We start from the raw sequence: 18,369 nt of genomic DNA on the forward strand, positions 1-18,369 counted from the left end.
CGGATTTATTTTTAGGCTCTTCCTACAAGAGATTAGGGTGATACGCGGGGGGGAGCAGCCAAAAATGACGAAACGAGAAGCGAAGCAGCATGTTTTTTGTTAGGGTGGTGCAGAAATCCAATTTGATGGGAGGAGGGGACTCTCATTTTTGTTACAAATTTGTTATTTTTTAACAGTTTAAGTGGCGCAGCGTAATTAAACTCACAAATACACTCACACTGGCGATACTGATGAGCTCGTTTGAGAGGGGGAGAGGAGAGAGGGATTTTCGATTGCTCACTTACCACGTGGCCATTGTCTTCCTATGTGTGAGTTTACAAATGTTGGTTTAATTATCGGATTGTTTGAGTTAGTTTAATCTTTTCTGCTTGTGGTGGGGTTTGTGTGATTTTGTGGGGTTGGGTGGACCATGATTGAGGAAGGGGGAGGGGGGGGTTGGAATGTTCAAAAGAAAACAAAACAATATTGATTTTCGGATTGTTTTAGTTGAAGGGTGTCAAAATCAATCAGATTTCATTTCTTTTTCTCTATCAAGAAAAAACAACACCAAAACAATTGATTTACCCGATTTGCTGTCACAAGTGTCACCGAAAACAAGATTATTTACTCAGCGACAGTATCGTGTCAATATTTGTGTCGTGAAACGAGAAACGACTCGGCTCCTTGAAAGTTGTTAGCTTCTTTCCGACGATGGGACTTGAAGTGGTGGAGGTGGAGTTCGAAACAAACGTGTTTTTGGGAAAGCTGTAGTTTGGGAAATCACACACGCGAACACAAACACACTCACAAATAGATCAGATCACTAGGTTACTAATCCAGAGAGACAATATTGAAGGTTTGAAATAGCTGAGAAAAATAGTTGAAGAGTTGTTTAGAAAAGCATTTTTAACTTTAAAATAATTTAAAACTAAAAAAATCATCTAACGCACATAACCTAACCACAGACAAACAGACATAGTTCGCACTAAAAATTTAGAAATCAAAAAATCAACGGTCAATTTAAACAGCAAGAAATTCACCACAGAAATTTTAAATTCACCACAGCCCACCTAACACACATTTGACAGTTACAATTCTTCAAATCAAGAATTTTCTTACTTTGCCTTCGAATAAACTTTTTCAAACTTCAATTTACCGCCAAATCAAGCCTGTTTGCCGTCCTCTCAACAACTACAATAATGATTGTTTCAAAAGTGTCACCAAAAGCCCTCGCCCGCGTTCTGTTTGCAGCTTCAGCAAACCGAGAAATCAGACCAGCGACAAAAAGCGAAAGGATTAAAACTCGAAGCGAAAGTTGTCTCATCAAACACAGTCTGGTCTGGTGCGGTCGGCGTTGTCAGTTGGAAAAAGTTTCTTCAACTGACACACAAACATACATTAGCACTTACAGTTCAATGCTGACAGAGTGCGAAGTCGGTGTTTAAGTTGGTCCGGCATTAATTGGGACAAGCTTGAATGTCAGTAAATCAACTCACCACTTCAGTAGAAACTCACCACTGCTAATTTGACAGGTGAATTAAATTTGTTTACACTAATACTACCATACATTTCATGCAGTTCCAGTGTTCACCACTAGATGGCGCCACTAAAATTATATTGGTGCAATTGTTTAAATCTGCTTGTCTGTGATTTTGCTCATACAAACAGAAAATGCATTTTTTTTGTTCAAAATAACCACGAACTTCGAAAATTTTACACACAAAACCAGTTGCTTTAAGTATTTGTTGACCACAAAGAAGACGAAACAGACTTTATCCGGAGTCAAGCCAACGCCAAGCCAAGCCAGGACAGTGCGAAATGAGCAAATACTTTAATCGCACTTTAACTGGCAACTTGTTGGTTGTTGTTGGTTTTGGTTCTGGCGCTGTGTTGACACTGAGACACTGCTGGGCTGGCTTCACCGTTTGTGTGTGTGTGAGGATGTGGTTTGTTTATATTGAAATGGCAATTTTCTTGTTTGAGCAAGACATTTTCAAAGTGGGTGGCATTAACGGTTTATTTCTGGGAAGGAAAAGAGTTAACGTAACTTGTTGAGTTTTGATTCATTTTCAGAGAAAAAGTGTTGGAATTTGTGTGTATAAGTTACCTTATAAAGTGAACAAATTCACAAACCAGCAAAATAGTTAACAAGTTAAAAAGATCGCAATCTCAACACTTGCAAAAAATTACCAGCTCACAAACTCAATCACTCGCAAACTGAAAAATCACAAACTCGTCAATTAACAAATTAACAAATTAACAAATTAACAAATTAACAAATTAACAAATTAACAAATTAACAAATTAACAAATTAACAAATTAACAAATTAACAAATTAACAAATTAACAAATTAACAAATTAACAAATTAACAAATTAACAAATTAACAAATTAACAAATTAACAAATTAACAAATTAACAAATTAACAAATTAACAAATTAACAAATTAACAAATTAACAAATTAACAAATTAACAAATTAACAAATTAACAAATTAACAAATTAACAAATTAACAAATTAACAAATTAACAAATTAACAAATTAACAAATTAACAAATTAACAAATTAACAAATTAACAAATTAACAAATTAACAAATTAACAAATTAACAAATTAACAAATTAACAAATTAACAAATTAACAAATTAACAAATTAACAAATTAACAAATTAACAAATTAACAAATTAACAAATTAACAAATTAACAAATTAACAAATTAACAAATTAACAAATTAACAAATTAACAAATTAACAAATTAACAAATTAACAAATTAACAAATTAACAAATTAACAAATTAACAAATTAACAAATTAACAAATTAACAAATTAACAAATTAACAAATTAACAAATTAACAAATTAACAAATTAACAAATTAACAAATTAACAAATTAACAAATTAACAAATTAACAAATTAACAAATTAACAAATTAACAAATTAACAAATTAACAAATTAACAAATTAACAAATTAACAAATTAACAAATTAACAAATTAACAAATTAACAAATTAACAAATTAACAAATTAACAAATTAACAAATTAACAAATTAACAAATTAACAAATTAACAAATTAACAAATTAACAAATTAACAAATTAACAAATTAACAAATCAACAAATTAACAAATTAACAAATTAACAAATTAACAAATTAACAAATTAACAAATTAACAAATTAACAAATTAACAAATTAACAAATTAACAAATTAACAAATTAACAAATTAACAAATTAACAAATTAACAAATTAACAAATTAACAAATTAACAAATTAACAAATTAACAAATTAACAAATTAACAAATTAACAAATTAACAAATTAACAAATTAACAAATTAACAAATTAACAAATTAACAAATTAACAAATTAACAAATTAACAAATTAACAAATTAACAAATTAACAAATTAACAAATTAACAAATTAACAAATTAACAAATTAACAAATTAACAAATTAACAAATTAACAAATTAACAAATTAACAAATTAACAAATTAACAAATTAATAAATTATTTCTTTTAATTTAGAACAAAATTTTTAAATTTAAAATTTCATGTTTTTTCTAACTTTGCAGAGTTATTTTTTAGAGTGTAACAATGTTTTACAATGTTTTAATTCGTGATTGTGTTAGAACCCCAAACCCCGTACTGACTCTTGCCGTCGTCGGGAAAATGAATTATGGCCTGTGACGATGGCGCGTTTGTGTGAGATTTCATGCTATTTTCGGTGCGCCTTGATTTAGGCAACACGCACAGCATCATCCCGGAGACAACGCCGACGCCCGCTAACGAAAACGGTTGCAAAGGGACGCATAAATCTGATGGAAATAATTTATTCAATATTCATACAGTGTAGTCTGGGGGGATTTATTAGCGGAACAAGCGGTAGACTGTGGCAGCGGTTTCGTTAAGGTGAAGTCAGGGGAAACAATTATTTGGGTTCAAAATTTGTTTGGAAAAACGTTATGCCAAATTTAAAGTGTTGAAAAAAAAATATGAAAATTTGAATTAAGTTACCTATCCTCTCAAACTCAAGTGGTTAGCCAGTCAAGTTCTAAAATATTTATCCTCATTTCAGTGTCTGACTCCGGCATGTCCCCGATCGATTTTTGATTACTCTGGCAAAACTCTAAAGGCATCAGCCCCCTCGGCTAAGAAATCACACCACACGTGCACTGTGTGGTTTGATCACAGACAAATAGATTTAAATCACTTTTACAAATTCACCAATCAACAATTTAACTGTCAATTTGAATGATTAGAGAAATTCACCACGGCAGTTTTGAATTCACCACAGCTGATTTAAACGCGCTTGACAGTGATCACAGTTAACTGTTAAAATTTTGCTTGATGCATTTTCCAAATCATCCGTTTATCTATGATTTGAGGCCAGTTCAACTAAAAATTTCACCAAACTTCACGTTCACTGTGCGAGGTTTGTTGAAAGCTCAGCTCGCAGAACTTGTTTTGCCTCTCGACACAGAAGTGATGATGTCTGTTCATGAAACATGAATAATGCCCTCGCTCGGTTTTCCGTTGTACGTGAGCTTGATGGCACTGGTTAGGCTTAGTCTAGGCTGAGCCGCAAACGGCTCACTAGACTAGAAGTTGTATCGTACCGAAATGTGCGAGGATTGTGTTTGGGCGGTTGGTTGTTTTGCTTTCGAAAGAGGGATTAGTTTGCCCCGAATGTGGCAGAGGATAATGTTATGACTCTCTCGAGGTAGGATAGAGAAGTTTTTTGGTCTGGATTTTAAGATTGAAGTGGGGTTGAATCTTTGATTGCCTTATTTTTTTTTGTGTATGAATTTCAAATGCACTCTTGGAAAATTTGAAGTGATGAAAGGATTCTCTTAAAAATTAGACATTTATAGCTGCAGACACACAGAGAAAAATGATGGTAATATTCAACAGGAAATGGTGACAGATTTTGTAGCAAAAAAATTATAAATTTTTTTTTGATGAATATTTATCAGGTTCACATTTTTACACATTTTTTATGTAATATTACTCAAAAAAGAGGTAATATTCAACCTACCAAATTTTCAACATTCCACAATTCAACTTTTTTTTCTGTGCACTATGCATACACATTAGGGTGCCCAGAAAAAATGACCCCCTGCTCAGCAAGCAGAAAACGGTTTTTTGGGTTATTTTAAGCATCTGTGTAAATTTTGAGCGAAATTGGTTGAGATTAACCCATTGATACCCGAGCCTTAAGTTGGTGAAAAATGTTTTTTTATACAAAAATGACTTTTTTAAATCTCTAATAACTTTTCAGGATCGAGTTTTACAGCTTTAGTATGTTATACAAAGTTGTAGAGCATTAAATTTCCAATAAGAATCTCACTTTTGGGAATATTTTGATGGAAATAGCACACCGTGCAGACCAAACCGTAAGAAAATAGGGTTTTCCATACATTTTTTCGATTTTTCCATACAAACTTCACCTTCGAGTATCAATGGGTAAATGTTGACCAATTTTGCTCATATTTGGCCCAGAGTCCTAAACTGGCAAAAACGAGATATTAGCACCAGGTGGTAGGGGATGTTCCAACGCATCTTCTGGAACTTGAATTTCACTAAAATAGTGTTTAGACTTGGCTGCCGATGCGAAAAACCAAACGGCTAATAAGCCACTCTTATGGGAAATTGCCTTGACGGAGATTTTGTGACAAACACTAAAACGCGTTTTTCTCGGAATACTTGATTTGCATAATAGCCGAATTTTCAATTATGGGCAGTAAAATAGCACAAGGAACAAAATTCAGCTTGGGGAGCGAGGTTTTGAGAAAAAAGTCCCATATTCTGGGCACCCTAATACACATGAATGACTTTTTCATTACCACTTATGTGCAAAGAATTTTACTTCAGACAGGATCTTTTGTAAAATTATGCTACATTTCGTCTCATGCAAAAATGATGCAAAAATTGTCAATTAGAAATAAATAAAAAAAATCAGACTATACAATTTTTAGGTAATAATAGACGAGTTATTTCAGTTCGTTATTACTGGAACTCAGGGTGCAATAATAATGCCTGTGCTGTAAATTTTTCTTGTTTGAAGATTCAAAGATTCGATTTACGAGCACTCACCACACAAAAAATCAGTGTTGAAATGACTCATAAAACTCAATTGAGTTGAACACGAATGTGTTTAATTAATATAAATTAAATTTAAATTTGAAATTTCACTTTGTCCGACACGAATTCTGCAAATTAAAAAAAATCATGTGTTTCCAAAACCATAAAAAGTATATTCTTAAGTTTAGACATCAAAGATAACATTGCCCAAGGAAAAAAAACGTGAATCGATTTTATCTCCACAATTTTCATCTTATTTGAATCAGAATCAGAATGTTTGAATAAGAGCATTTTTATAATTTTTGCATGAGAATAGCTTTTTCTCCAGAATGTAAACCATGGATTAGATCTTATATATAAACTTTTAATATCTTTAACTCTAGAGAAACCTCCCCTATGAACAATAAAATTATTATGCGTTCCATAAAAATTTTACAACATCCCTAACAAACTTGTACTTGTATCTTGAGAATGATATTTCTGATCGAAGACACTAATTCAGAAGTATAAGTAAGGGAATATCAGAAAAAAATAGCAATTCCTATTTTTTTTTATATTTTTATGATATATTCTAGGAAATAAAAAAAGACAACGTTTTAGCTAACACCCAGCAAGGACACTAATTTATTGGCAGTGTTGCACATTTTTTTTAAAATTTCAGAAACATGGACGATAAAGGTTTTCATTTCAAAATGTCAAATCGAAAACTAATTTAAAGAAATGTAGGTAAAAACCCGCGCCGGAAATTTTTTTTCGGATTTTTTTTTAAATTTCCCGTACTATCCATAAACCTTGTGGACACCCTATGGGGGGTGGGGGTTCAGCGATTGTACACGCTTCATACAAATAAAAAAGATTTGTTTTGTATGGAAATTGTCCACGAGGAGGAAGGGGGAGGGGTCTGAAATTAAAAAAAAATCTCCACGTGGTTTATGGATGGTCCCCTAACAAACTTTGAAGATGCGCAATTCTCTACGAAATAGGTATTTTTTATTTAATTTCAATTTTTGTATTTAATTTTTAATTAGTTTGTCCACATAATTTTTCATACAAATTTGGCAGCTGTCCATACCAAAATAATAAATGAAATTTAAAAATCTGTATCTATTGAAGGATTTTATTTAATCAATTTGGTGCCTTTGGCAAAGTTGTAGGTATGGGTAAGGACCACAATGAAAAAAAAATATACACGATATTTTTTTTAACCATTTAAATTTTTTTATATGTTTTAGGGGACATCAAACGCCAACTTTTCAGAAATTTCCAGAACAGCCAAAAATGGACGTAATATTGCATTTTTTTTCCCTTTTGAAATGTTAGTCTTGATTTAAAATTTGAAAATATTGTTTTCGTTAATATAGGAAAACTTCACGAATGTTTGATAATTCAACATTGAAAAAATTTTGCGACCAATATTTCGATTTTTTGACAAAATTAGTATTGGTTCAAAAATTCATAACTCGGTCAAAGATTTTTTGCACAATCTTCAAATTTCTGAAAAGTTGTCAATTGATGTCATACTTATAAAAAATAGTGTTTTGTTTTGCAAATAAATTTTTTGTAGCAAAATATTTTTTTTTTTCGGTGTATACCTACAGCTTTGCCGAAAACACCAAATTGATCAAAAAATCCCTACAAAAGATACAGATTTTTGCATTTTCATATGGCTTCTTTGGGCATACCGAAGAGGCACCAAAAAAGTTTCAGCCGGATTAAAAAAATACAAAAAAAAATCGAATGACCGAAATCTCAGAGAATTGCTCGGATGTAAATCTGGCCAAGTGTTGATAAAAAATCTGAAAAAATCTGGCAGACAAAAACCTAAAAATGGTTAATCTTTATTCTGGCTGACGCTTGATAAATCTGGAATTCTCATATTTATCAACATTTCAAATTCGAAATTAAAATTTTAAAAGGGCTCAATAAAGAAATTAAGACTTTCAAGGACTGAATTCAAATATGCTGGTACAAATTTTATTTAAAGTCCTTCGAAGTAGTTTCGAAAAATCAGGGGGCAAAAAAAATCCAAAAAAAAGTTCAAGCTTTCAATACAAATTTTAGTGCAATCAACTGAAATCAACTAAAAATACATTCTTCTGCGTTTAGAATCATTTTAACACTTGTAGCACCAACGGGGTCAAAACTTACGCGAAGCACCAAGGGGGTCAAAAAAGTTGGAAATGCAACTTCATCCGGCTGTATCTGAGCGAAAACTCAACCGATGGATTATTCTTGTTGCATTCGATCCGGAAGGATGTCAAAAATTACCTACAACAAGGTAGATCCAAAACAGATGCGTCTACGCTAAGTTACAATGAAAAAGGCATTTTTAACTTTTTTTCCAAGGGGTATATGAGCCGGTGAAATTCCATTTCCAACTTTTATGACCCCGTTGGGGCTACAAGTGTTAAGCATGTTTGGGTTTATTAAAAAATCTCTTGAACTTTCAAAATCACAAAAAGTTTTTTTTCACAAATTTTATTCATCGGATCTTTCATTTTTTGAAAACCAATTGCATTAGGTGTATAATGCATTTCCTGATGTTTTTTTTTTTAATTAAAACTTAAAATGTTAGCTTGTTATTTCAAATATTATTATTTTGTTTGCCACTCCTCGACCTCGGCCAGAGTCGAGCGACAAAAACTTTGAAAAATATTTGCATCTGCCTAATTTTTTGATAAAGAATTGAAAATTTCAAGTAGGTTTAATTTTTACATCAAAAGTTAGATCAGAATTTGCTGAGATATCGGCATTTGAACGTTGAGTGCTATTTGGGTAGAAACCAAATAAAAAAAATTTAGGCACTGTTGCAAAAATCTAAATGTATTCTGATTTATCTAGAGAAGGGAGAACTTTCAAAACTTCTGTCTGATAATTTTGATTTTAAATTCAATTTACGTTCAAATTATTTGTTATCCATGTTTAACTATGTGGATTTAAAAAAAAAAAAAATTGTCAAAAATTAGCAACATCGCCAAATAAGTTTAACACTGGCTGGGTGATAGCTCAAAATTTGTCAATTATATTTTATCATCAGGTTAATAATAATTCTCATTTGATAAAGCATTAAAAACATAAAAATGGAAAATAATTGTAAAATTAGTTTTTAGTTACCGTAAACCGGGGTGACAATGATAGAATTTCGATTTATTTTTGGAATATTTTCCATCTGGTAAGGTTTGTCTTGAGATTACTATTTTAAAACATGTGCTGGGATATTCCACACAAGGTGCATGCACTATTTATGATAAAAAGTTTTTTCAATGGTGTTAGTTGCATTGAAAATTCATATTTTGAATTCCGGGGTGGCTTTGATAGTCATAGTTATTTTTGTAAAAATCAGATTTAATTTGTTCAAATTAATTTTTAAGGAAAAAAAAATAAATGTATAGAATTAGTTAATTAAGTTTATAAGCTTGTAAACAGAATACATATAAATTTTAAGGTAAAATTGATGAAAAGTCAAAAAAATTCCTTAACTTCGTTAAAACTAGTTTTGTTTCTAAAATTTTAGAAATCATATTGCACTTTAAACTGAAATCAAAGTAAGAATCAAAAGGTTTTGCTTTAAATGAAATTTGTTCTACTGAAAATGCCTATAAATTGGGAGATCTTTTTGAATTATGTTTTAAAAACACATAATATCAATTATTTAGAAACTTATTTTACCTTTTCATATTGTTTAATTATCCAAAAATCCGCAAATACATTAAATTTTTTGATTCGAAATCAGCTTCATTGAGAAAATTATGATACTTTGAGAATGTTAAAATAATGCTATTTATCAACATCTTAATCTTAATTATAGTTAACTAGCTTTATAGACTTTTCAAAATGTTATGAAAACTTCTCTATCACGGGCAGAATGATTCCATACCATTCCGTACGTATTTTATTTGTACTCTTCAGTTTGTGGAAAAAATCCCACACCTATCAAAGTCACCCTTTTTACGGTATTTATTCACTTCTCGTTGAGATATAAAATGGCAGCAAGAGATAATTAAAAAAATATTACTTTTCAAATTCAAATCAAGTTGAGAAAAGAAATTATCTCTAATTTCATTCATCACTCACGAGCTTTGCTCACCAAACAAAGTGAAATTGGGTCCTTAAATTGTATTCAGATTGCTCATTTAAGACACGCAACGGTTAAGCTTTACTTTTCTGACCGCAATAATAATATTTATGTGTACAAAAGTTTAAAAATATGGATCATTAAAAAATCTAGTGGTGTTAAAACGAGTTAGATTCTTAAAAATATTGTTTACTCATTGATATTCTTTTGAGAGAGTTCGGAAGAGATCTAGCTGCACCTGACCGAACATTTTGAAAATCATTGGGCTTTCATCTAACCAATTTGTCGCACGAGAGAGAATATCCATTTTTTTTCTTTTTCAATCTCCCAGTGCTGCCAGTCGCACTGTCCACTCATCCATTAATTTCACGTTTTCCAATTTGCAACTAATGCAACTTTAATCACTTCCGATTTCGCGTCCGCGCGGGACCAGCTGAAAATTGTCGTGTATGTGTGCACGGCCGACGAGTTGGTGTGTCACTAATGCCCATTTCGCTTTTCAACCGGAATGTTCAACCAGCTCTGACGACCGCTGACAGTGACAGTGAGCTAAATGACTGATGTGCATGTGTGTTTCTCCCCAAGTGCATTGTTGTGCGATGTATACGTGTGGTGGTGGCCTGGGAGCACAGCAGGTGGTTTTGCACATTTTTTGCTCTCGTTTCGAGCAATTTGTTAATTAATGGCCGAAAACGGGGTTGGTGTGCAGAAGGTCGCGGGTTCAAATCCCGCTGTCGTCGAAGTTTTTTTTTTGCTCAACAGTTGACAATTTGATCCAATTTCGATTCTATGTTAAGCTTTGAATTGCTCTGGCGGACATAGTTTCATTTCCAGTATGCATGAGGATGCTGCTGGGGCTTCGGGATGATTGGTCGATGACATGTGTATGTGAATGTCACAATGAGTTTGTGTGTTGGTGAGGCGCCCTGGGACAGTAGAACACCCTGAACGGGGGACGACATGATGAGCGTTGGTGATGTTTGGGGTTCCGGACCGAAACTGGGACAATACACGAGCATTTTCCGGAAAAACGGGAACGTGTTGCGTCATTGAGTTGATTGAACGGATCACCGGACAATGACAGTGCACAGTTGTGACAGTGGGTGCACGGAGGAATTTCTAATTTTGGGAAATTAGATTAGAGAGGTTATGTTTTCCGGGGAATGGGGCTCAAACTTGTTTGTGGTGTGTTAATAGCTGTCGAGGGATTACCAGAGAGCGTTGATGCATGTTTTGGGATTAGCATCAATAAATTTGTTATGTTCGTTTCATGAAATATTCAGACATCTAATAATTCATCATTTAAATCAGATCATTTAAATTCCAAACATCTTAAACTAAAAAATCAAACTAAATTGATTAAGAGAGCAAAAATCAGTAGAAAATCAAAACATACAGCAGATTAATGTTGAAACGTGAATCATTGATCATTTATAACTTAAATTCATCATCAAATTGTCAAAATTGTAAAAATTGTCAAAATTGTAAAAATTGTAAAAATTGTCAAAATTGTCAAAATTGTCAAAATTGTCAAAATTGTCAAAATTGTCAAAATTGTCAAAATTGTCAAAATTGTCAAAATTGTCAAAATTGTCAAAATTGTCAAAATTGTCAAAATTGTCAAAATTGTCAAAATTGTCAAAATTGTCAAAATTGTCAAAATTGTCAAAATTGTCAAAATTGTCAAAATTGTCAAAATTGTCAAAATTGTCAAAATTGTCAAAATTGTCAAAATTGTAAAAATTGTAAAAATTGTAAAAATTGTCAAAATTGTAAAAATTGTAAAAATTGTCAAAATTGTCAAAATTGTCAAAATTGTCAAAATTGTCAAAATTGTCAAAATTGTCAAAATTGTCAAAATTGTCAAAATTGTCAAAATTGTCAAAATTGTCAAAATTGTCAAAATTGTCAAAATTGTCAAAATTGTCAAAATTGTCAAAATTGTCAAAATTGTCAAAATTGTCAAAATTGTCAAAATTATCAAAATTGTCAAAATTGTCAAAATTGTCAAAATTGTCAAAATTGTCAAAATTGTCAAAATTGTCAAAATTGTCAAAATTGTCAAAATTGTCAAAATTGTCAAAATTGTCAAAATTGTCAAAATTGTCAAAACTGTCAAAATTGTCAAAATTGTCAAAATTGTCAAAATTGTCAAAATTGTCAAAATTGTCAAAATTGTCAAAATTGTCAAATTTGCCAAAACTGTCAAAATTGTCAAAATTGTCAAAATTGACAAAATTGTAAAAATTGTCAAAATTATCGAAATTGTCAAAATTGTCGAAATTGTCAAAATTGTCAAAATTGTCAAAATTGTGAAAATTGTCAAAATTTCAAAATTGTCAAAATTGTCAAAATTGTCAAAATTGTCAAAATTGTCGAAATTGTCGAAATTGTCAAAATTGTCAAAATTGACAAAATTGTCAAAATTGTCAAAATTGTCAAAATTGTCAAAATTGTCAAAATTGACAAAATTGTCAAAATTGTCGAAATTGTCAAAATTGTCAAAATTGTCAAAATTGTCAAAATTGTCAAAATTGTCAAAATTGTCAAAATTGTCAAAATTGGCAAAATTGTGTTGCGTCATTGAGTTGATTGAACGGATCACCGGACAATGACAGTGCACAGTTGTGACAGTGGGTGCACGGAGGAATTTCTAATTTTGGGAAATTAGATTAGAGAGGTTATGTTTTCCGGGGAATGGGGCTCAAACTTGTTTGTGGTGTGTTAATAGCTGTCGAGGGATTACCAGAGAGCGTTGATGCATGTTTTGGGATTAGCATCAATAAATTTGTTATGTTCGTTTCATGAAATATTCAGACATCTAATAATTCATCATTTAAATCAGATCATTTAAATTCCAAACATCTTAAACTAAAAAATCAAACTAAATTGATTAAGAGAGCAAAAATCAGTAGAAAATCAAAACATACAGCAGATTAATGATGAAACGTGAATCATTGATCATTTATAACTTAAATTCATCATCAAATTGTCAAAATTGTCAAAATTGTAAAAATTGTCAAAATTGTCAAAATTGTCAAAATTGTCAAAATTGTCAAAATTGTCAAAATTGTCAAAATTGTCAAAATTGTCAAAATTGTCAAAATTGTCAAAATTGTCAAAATTGTCAAAATTGTCAAAATTGTCAAAATTGTCAAAATTGTCAAAATTGTCAAAATTGTCAAAATTGTCAAAATTGTCAAAATTGTCAAAATTGTCAAAATTGTCAAAATTGTCAAAATTGTCAAAATTGTCAAAATTGTCAAAATTGTCAAAATTGTCAAAATTGTCAAAATTGTCAAAATTGTTAAAATTGTCAAAATTGTCAAAATTGTCAAAATTGTCAAAATTGTCAAAATTGTCAAAATTGTCAAAATTGTCAAAATTGTCAAAATTGTCAAAATTGTCAAAATTGTCAAAATTGTCAAAATTGTCAAAATTGTCAAAATTGTCAAAATTGTCAAAATTGTCAAAATTGTCAAAATTGTCAAAATTGTCAAAATTGTCAAAATTGTCAAAATTGTCAAAATTGTCAAAATTGTCAAAATTGTCAAAATTGACAAAATTGTCAAAATTGTCAAAATTGTCAAAATTGTCAAAATTGTCAAAATTGTCAAAATTGTCAAAATTGTCAAAATTGTCAAAATTGTCAAAATTGTCAAAATTGTCAAAATTGTCAAAATTGTCAAAATTGTCAAAATTGTCAAAATTGTCAAAATTGTCAAAATTGTCAAAATTGTCAAAATTGTCAAAATTGTCAAAATTGTCAAAATTGTCAAAATTGTCAAAATTGTCAAAATTGTCAAAATTGTCAAAATTGTCAAAATTGTCAAAATTGTCAAAATTGTCAAAATTGTCAAAATTGTCAAAATTGTCAAAATTGTCAAAATTGTCAAAATTGTTAAAATTGTCAAAATTGTCAAAATTGTCAAAATTGTCAAAATTGTCAAAATTGTCAAAATTGTCAAAATTGTCAAAATTGTCAAAATTGTCAAAATTGTCAAAATTGTCAAAATTGTCAAAATTGTCAAAATTGTCAAAATTGTCAAAATTGTCAAAATTGTCAAAATTGTCAAAATTGTCAAAATTGTCAAAATTGTCAAAATTGTCAAAATTGTCAAAATTGTCAAAATTGTCAAAATTGTCAAAATTGACAAAATTGTCAAAATTGTCAAAATTGTCAAAATTGTCAAAATTGTCAAAATTGTCAAAATTGTCAAAATTGTCAAAATTGTCAAAATTGTCAAAATTGTCAAAATTGTCAAAATTGTCAAAATTGTCAAAATTGTCAAAATTGTCAAAATTGTCAAAATTGTCAAAATTGTCAAAATTGTCAAAATTGTCAAAATTGTCAAAATTGTCAAAATTGTCAAAATTGTCAAAATTGTTAAAATTGTCAAAATTGTCAAAATTGTCAAAATTGTCAAAATTGTCAAAATTGTCAAAATTGACAAAATTGTCAAAATTGTCAAAATTGTCAAAATTGTCAAAATTGTCAAAATTGTCAAAATTGTCAAAATTGTCAAAATTGTCAAAATTGTCAAAATAGTAAATTGTCAAAATTTTCAAAATTGTCAAAATTGTCAAAATTGTCAAAATTGTCCAAACTGTCAAAATTGTCAAAATTGTCAAAATTGTCAAAATTGGGTCCAAAAATGAAGCTTAGATTGCTGATATTATTGTTTACAGCGATAAAGCTTATTTTTCTGAGTACAATGACCCTTTGTACGACCACAAAGAGTTTAAAATTGATTTTTAAATCAATTTTGAAAAATTATCCTCGCGGTCCTTCTTGACAGAAAAGCTCCTACTTGACAGCTCGTTCCAAGGGGACCATAGTTGATCCATCGAAAAAATGTTGTCTTGTCAATATTTTTTTTTTGCATTTAAATGAAAAAAAGTGATCAGAAATGGTTTTTAATCGTGTTTTTTACCGTTGTACATAAAAATTGACATAGGGCTTTAGTACCCAATTGTCAAAATTGTCAAAATTGTCAAAATTGTCAAAATTGTCAAAATTGTCAAAATTGTCAAAATTGTCAAAATTGTCAAAATTGTCAAAATTGACAAAATTGACAAAATTGACAAAATTGTCAAAATTGTCAAAATTGTGACAGATTTACTTTTGATTGTTTGTGGTTTTGTAGATACAACTTTTGTTTTGAGTTTTTTTTAAGAATAAAGACAAAAGAAGAAAATCCGCGTGAAAAAAGGTCGCCCCAGTGACGTCACAATTTAAATTTTAAAATACGAACACCAATACGAAAAAAGTCACAAACACACACGCACACAAACAACGAGAAAACGAAGTGATCTCTCAGCAGCAGAGGTGAGCGCCCTCTCTCTCCGAGAGAGGAGAGAAAGAGTAAGAATCACAGCAGGAAGTAGTAGAAAAAGACAACATCCAGGTTTGTTAGACCAAGAAACAACCATTTTTGTTGTGAAATCAACTCGAAATCAAAACAAACAAACAAAAAACTGAGAAGGAACAGGTGAAACCGGGAGAGAGTTGACGTGAAAACATGAAAAGGAAGGAAGATGAAGAGAGAGACTTTGAGAGAGAGAGACGCGCAGTGGTGAGTGCTGCTTGGAAGAAGGGCAGGTGAAGAGGGAAGAGATGTAAACGCGTCACAGCAAAGACACTCACCGTTTTCCATGGCGACCTTGGCCTTGTAGCCGCCAAAGTGGTTCGAGTAGTCGGACACGAAGCGGAGCGCGAGCAGCGGACCGTGCGTCACGTGTCGGAGCAGTTTCAGCTTGGAGCTCCAGTCGCCGCAGACCTTGCGCGGGACGCGCCCGGAACCGAGGTCCGGGGGAGGTTTGGTGAGGTCGTAACTGGGGTCATTCGGTTGGAGGATCAGGTTGGGGGACTTGTTGGCAAAGGTTGATATTAGTCGGTCGCTGACGTCGATTTTGGAGGGGGTGGCGTTCGATTTGCGGCGCCGGATGCCACGGTTCGTGCTGTGGCGGGGGTTCCGGGTCTGGAAGAGGGGACCGTGGGTTCGGGCGGGTTTGGTGTACGGGGAGGAGAGATTCGCCGGAGGTTCCACGATCTGGAGGTAGTCGTAGGCGCAGCTGTTGGTGGGAAAGTGAGGTTAGGAGGATGGATCTTGCTTGGTTATGGGGATCTACTTACAGCGGCTCACTCTCCAGGACGAGTTCCTCAAAGTCCAGCACTATCCGGTAGCCGGGCGGGGCAGTGATCATGGTCAGGCAGTTTACGTTGTCCGGGTAGGATCGCGGGAACCCCGGGCTCCAGATGGTCATCTTCGGGCGATCCATCGTCAGCTGGATCGTTTTGTTGCAGTCGGCGTGCCACGTCTGCTCCAGGCCTTCTGCAATGGGTTCCGAAGTTTCATAACCTCAAAATTACAATCAAAACAATGGGAATACTAACCTTCAACGGCGACCCGCTCACAGATGAAGAAGTTCCGCGTGTCGCAGTCCCGGTCGTTCCACATGTACGAGTCGACCAGGGGACTCGCGCTGGAGGACGGCGATGCCTGCGGCGATGACGAAGTGCCCGGCGGAGTTTGGAACTGGCGTCGTATTTCGACGCAGTCCTGCCCACTCAGGCCGTCGTCGTTGGGCTGCCGGTTGTAGTTGCCCTGCTGGATCCAGCCGGGAAACCAGTCTGAAACCATTGATTTTGTTAGTAAACAAAGCGTTTGACAAATGGCTACTTTGATCAATGTAAACAATACGAAAGGTAAGCACCTGTCAAACTCCAATACTCACTTGAATACGTAAACGGGAAGTTGTCGGTCCACCGAAAGTCCCCCTCGAGCACCCGATCGCTGGCCCCGATCCAGTACGCGTTCCCCTCCCGGTAGCCGGGACTCTTGAGCAGCATCTGGTCCACCAGCTTCTGGTCCGCCACGGACCGTATCGACGCGAGGTGCCCCCCGCGCCGGTTGCATTCCCCCTCCGCGCCGAGCCAACTGAGGGGGCGATTCTCGAACGGCGCAACGCAAAACTGCTGCCCGCTGGCGATCCACCCGAAGGCACACTGGGCCACGACGTTCTCCACCGGAACGTGCGAGTACTCCAGCAGGAGTGACGGAACAGCTACGGTGGAACTGTTCGCCGAAGCGCTGTCCAGGGCCGCCAGCAGGGCGTGCTTGGACACGTGAATCACTAAGCTATTATCACTGGAGAGCAGCGTGTAGCGCGTTGACGCGCTGTAACTGTCAACGCAGCGGTTCCACCGGTTCTTCAGCGCCTCCTCGTACACCTCGACGCGGAGCCCGCTGTAGCACGGCGTCCGGAAGCCGTCCTCCTCCTCCTGACTTAAGTCTATTTGTTCGTGTTTGATCGGAGCTGTCACCGTCGACGCGTTGCCCTGATTCGCCACCAGCCGCAGCGAGATCCGGTTCCCGTACGGCAGGTGCACCTTGAACCGGCAGTCCAGACCCCGGCGGGGCCTCAATAGCACCGTACTGTTCCTATCACTGAGCGTTACATTGTAACAGTAGTCCACTAGTCTAAAGTTAAAACTAAACACCGGCCGGTTGTACACCAGGACGCTCGTATTGCGGTGCGTCTGGAAGTGAAACGTCCGTTCGTGCTTTGGCAGTTCTTCGAGCTTGCCGCACAGCAGGTGCCCCAACTCTTCCCGCAGCTGTTCCCCCCGGCCTCCGTCTACACTACCGCCAGAGACGGACGAGGAGCTCGAATCGTCGTCGAGAAACCGCAGATAGCCGCCGTCCGCGCGGCACGGAATGTTGAGCCTGGTCAGCTGCACGACCAGCCCCGGCCGCTGGCCGTCGTCGTCGTCGTTGTCCTCGAAGCGCGAGGGGAAGCCTATCCTACAGCCGGCGTACTCCGCCGGCAGCTTGCCGGAGTCGAGCGAGCCCGAGGTGTCCTTAAGTAGTAAATTGCATTCTGCGGATGGAATCAAAAGTTAAAATTTGACAGTTGCTCACCTTGCTTTGCGCGGAAGCGCAAAGAGCAAGGCCGAATAACGCTGAAGGTAAGCATCTGTCACACAACCTACCTTTTAAAAGCACCATTGTGTAAATCAGTTCGTAAACAATATGGCTGGTCATTGTACGATATAATATCCTGCGGGGGAGAGAGAGACAGAGCGAAAACAAAGGGCACGATTTAGTTTCAGAGCTAAAAAAAGTGGAGACGGAAAAGTTGTAATGGGTCTAACTATAAGGAGCTAAAAAGTGTCGACTGGTTTCGAGGAAAGCGATCTTTGTTTAGGGCACCATCA

At 34.4% G+C, this 18,369-nt stretch overlaps 1 protein-coding gene across 6 annotated transcripts in view; it reads right to left on the reverse strand.

The window, feature by feature from the left end:
• The window catches only part of LOC6045247, a 262,138-nt gene that overhangs the window by 71,848 nt on the left and 171,921 nt on the right, over positions 1 to 18,369 (reverse strand). For 5 of the 6 annotated variants that reach the window (XM_038253760.1, XM_038253834.1, XM_038253974.1 and 2 more), the window contains exons 5-10: positions 18,145 to 18,212; positions 16,887 to 18,032; positions 16,546 to 16,782; positions 16,285 to 16,483; positions 15,796 to 16,223; positions 285 to 302 (exon numbers count right to left, since the gene is read on the reverse strand). In XM_038253760.1, the coding sequence (XP_038109688.1) occupies positions 285 to 302; positions 15,796 to 16,223; positions 16,285 to 16,483; positions 16,546 to 16,782; positions 16,887 to 18,032; positions 18,145 to 18,212 (2,096 nt within the window). The remainder of the gene's footprint in view (positions 1 to 284; positions 303 to 15,795; positions 16,224 to 16,284; positions 16,484 to 16,545; positions 16,783 to 16,886; positions 18,033 to 18,144; positions 18,213 to 18,369) is intronic. The other variant, XM_038253908.1, reaches the window with a different exon arrangement.

The sequence above is a fragment of the Culex quinquefasciatus genome, chromosome 1 (genome assembly GCF_015732765.1).
Source record: "Culex quinquefasciatus strain JHB chromosome 1, VPISU_Cqui_1.0_pri_paternal, whole genome shotgun sequence".
Taxonomy (NCBI): Eukaryota; Metazoa; Arthropoda; class Insecta; order Diptera; family Culicidae; genus Culex; species Culex quinquefasciatus.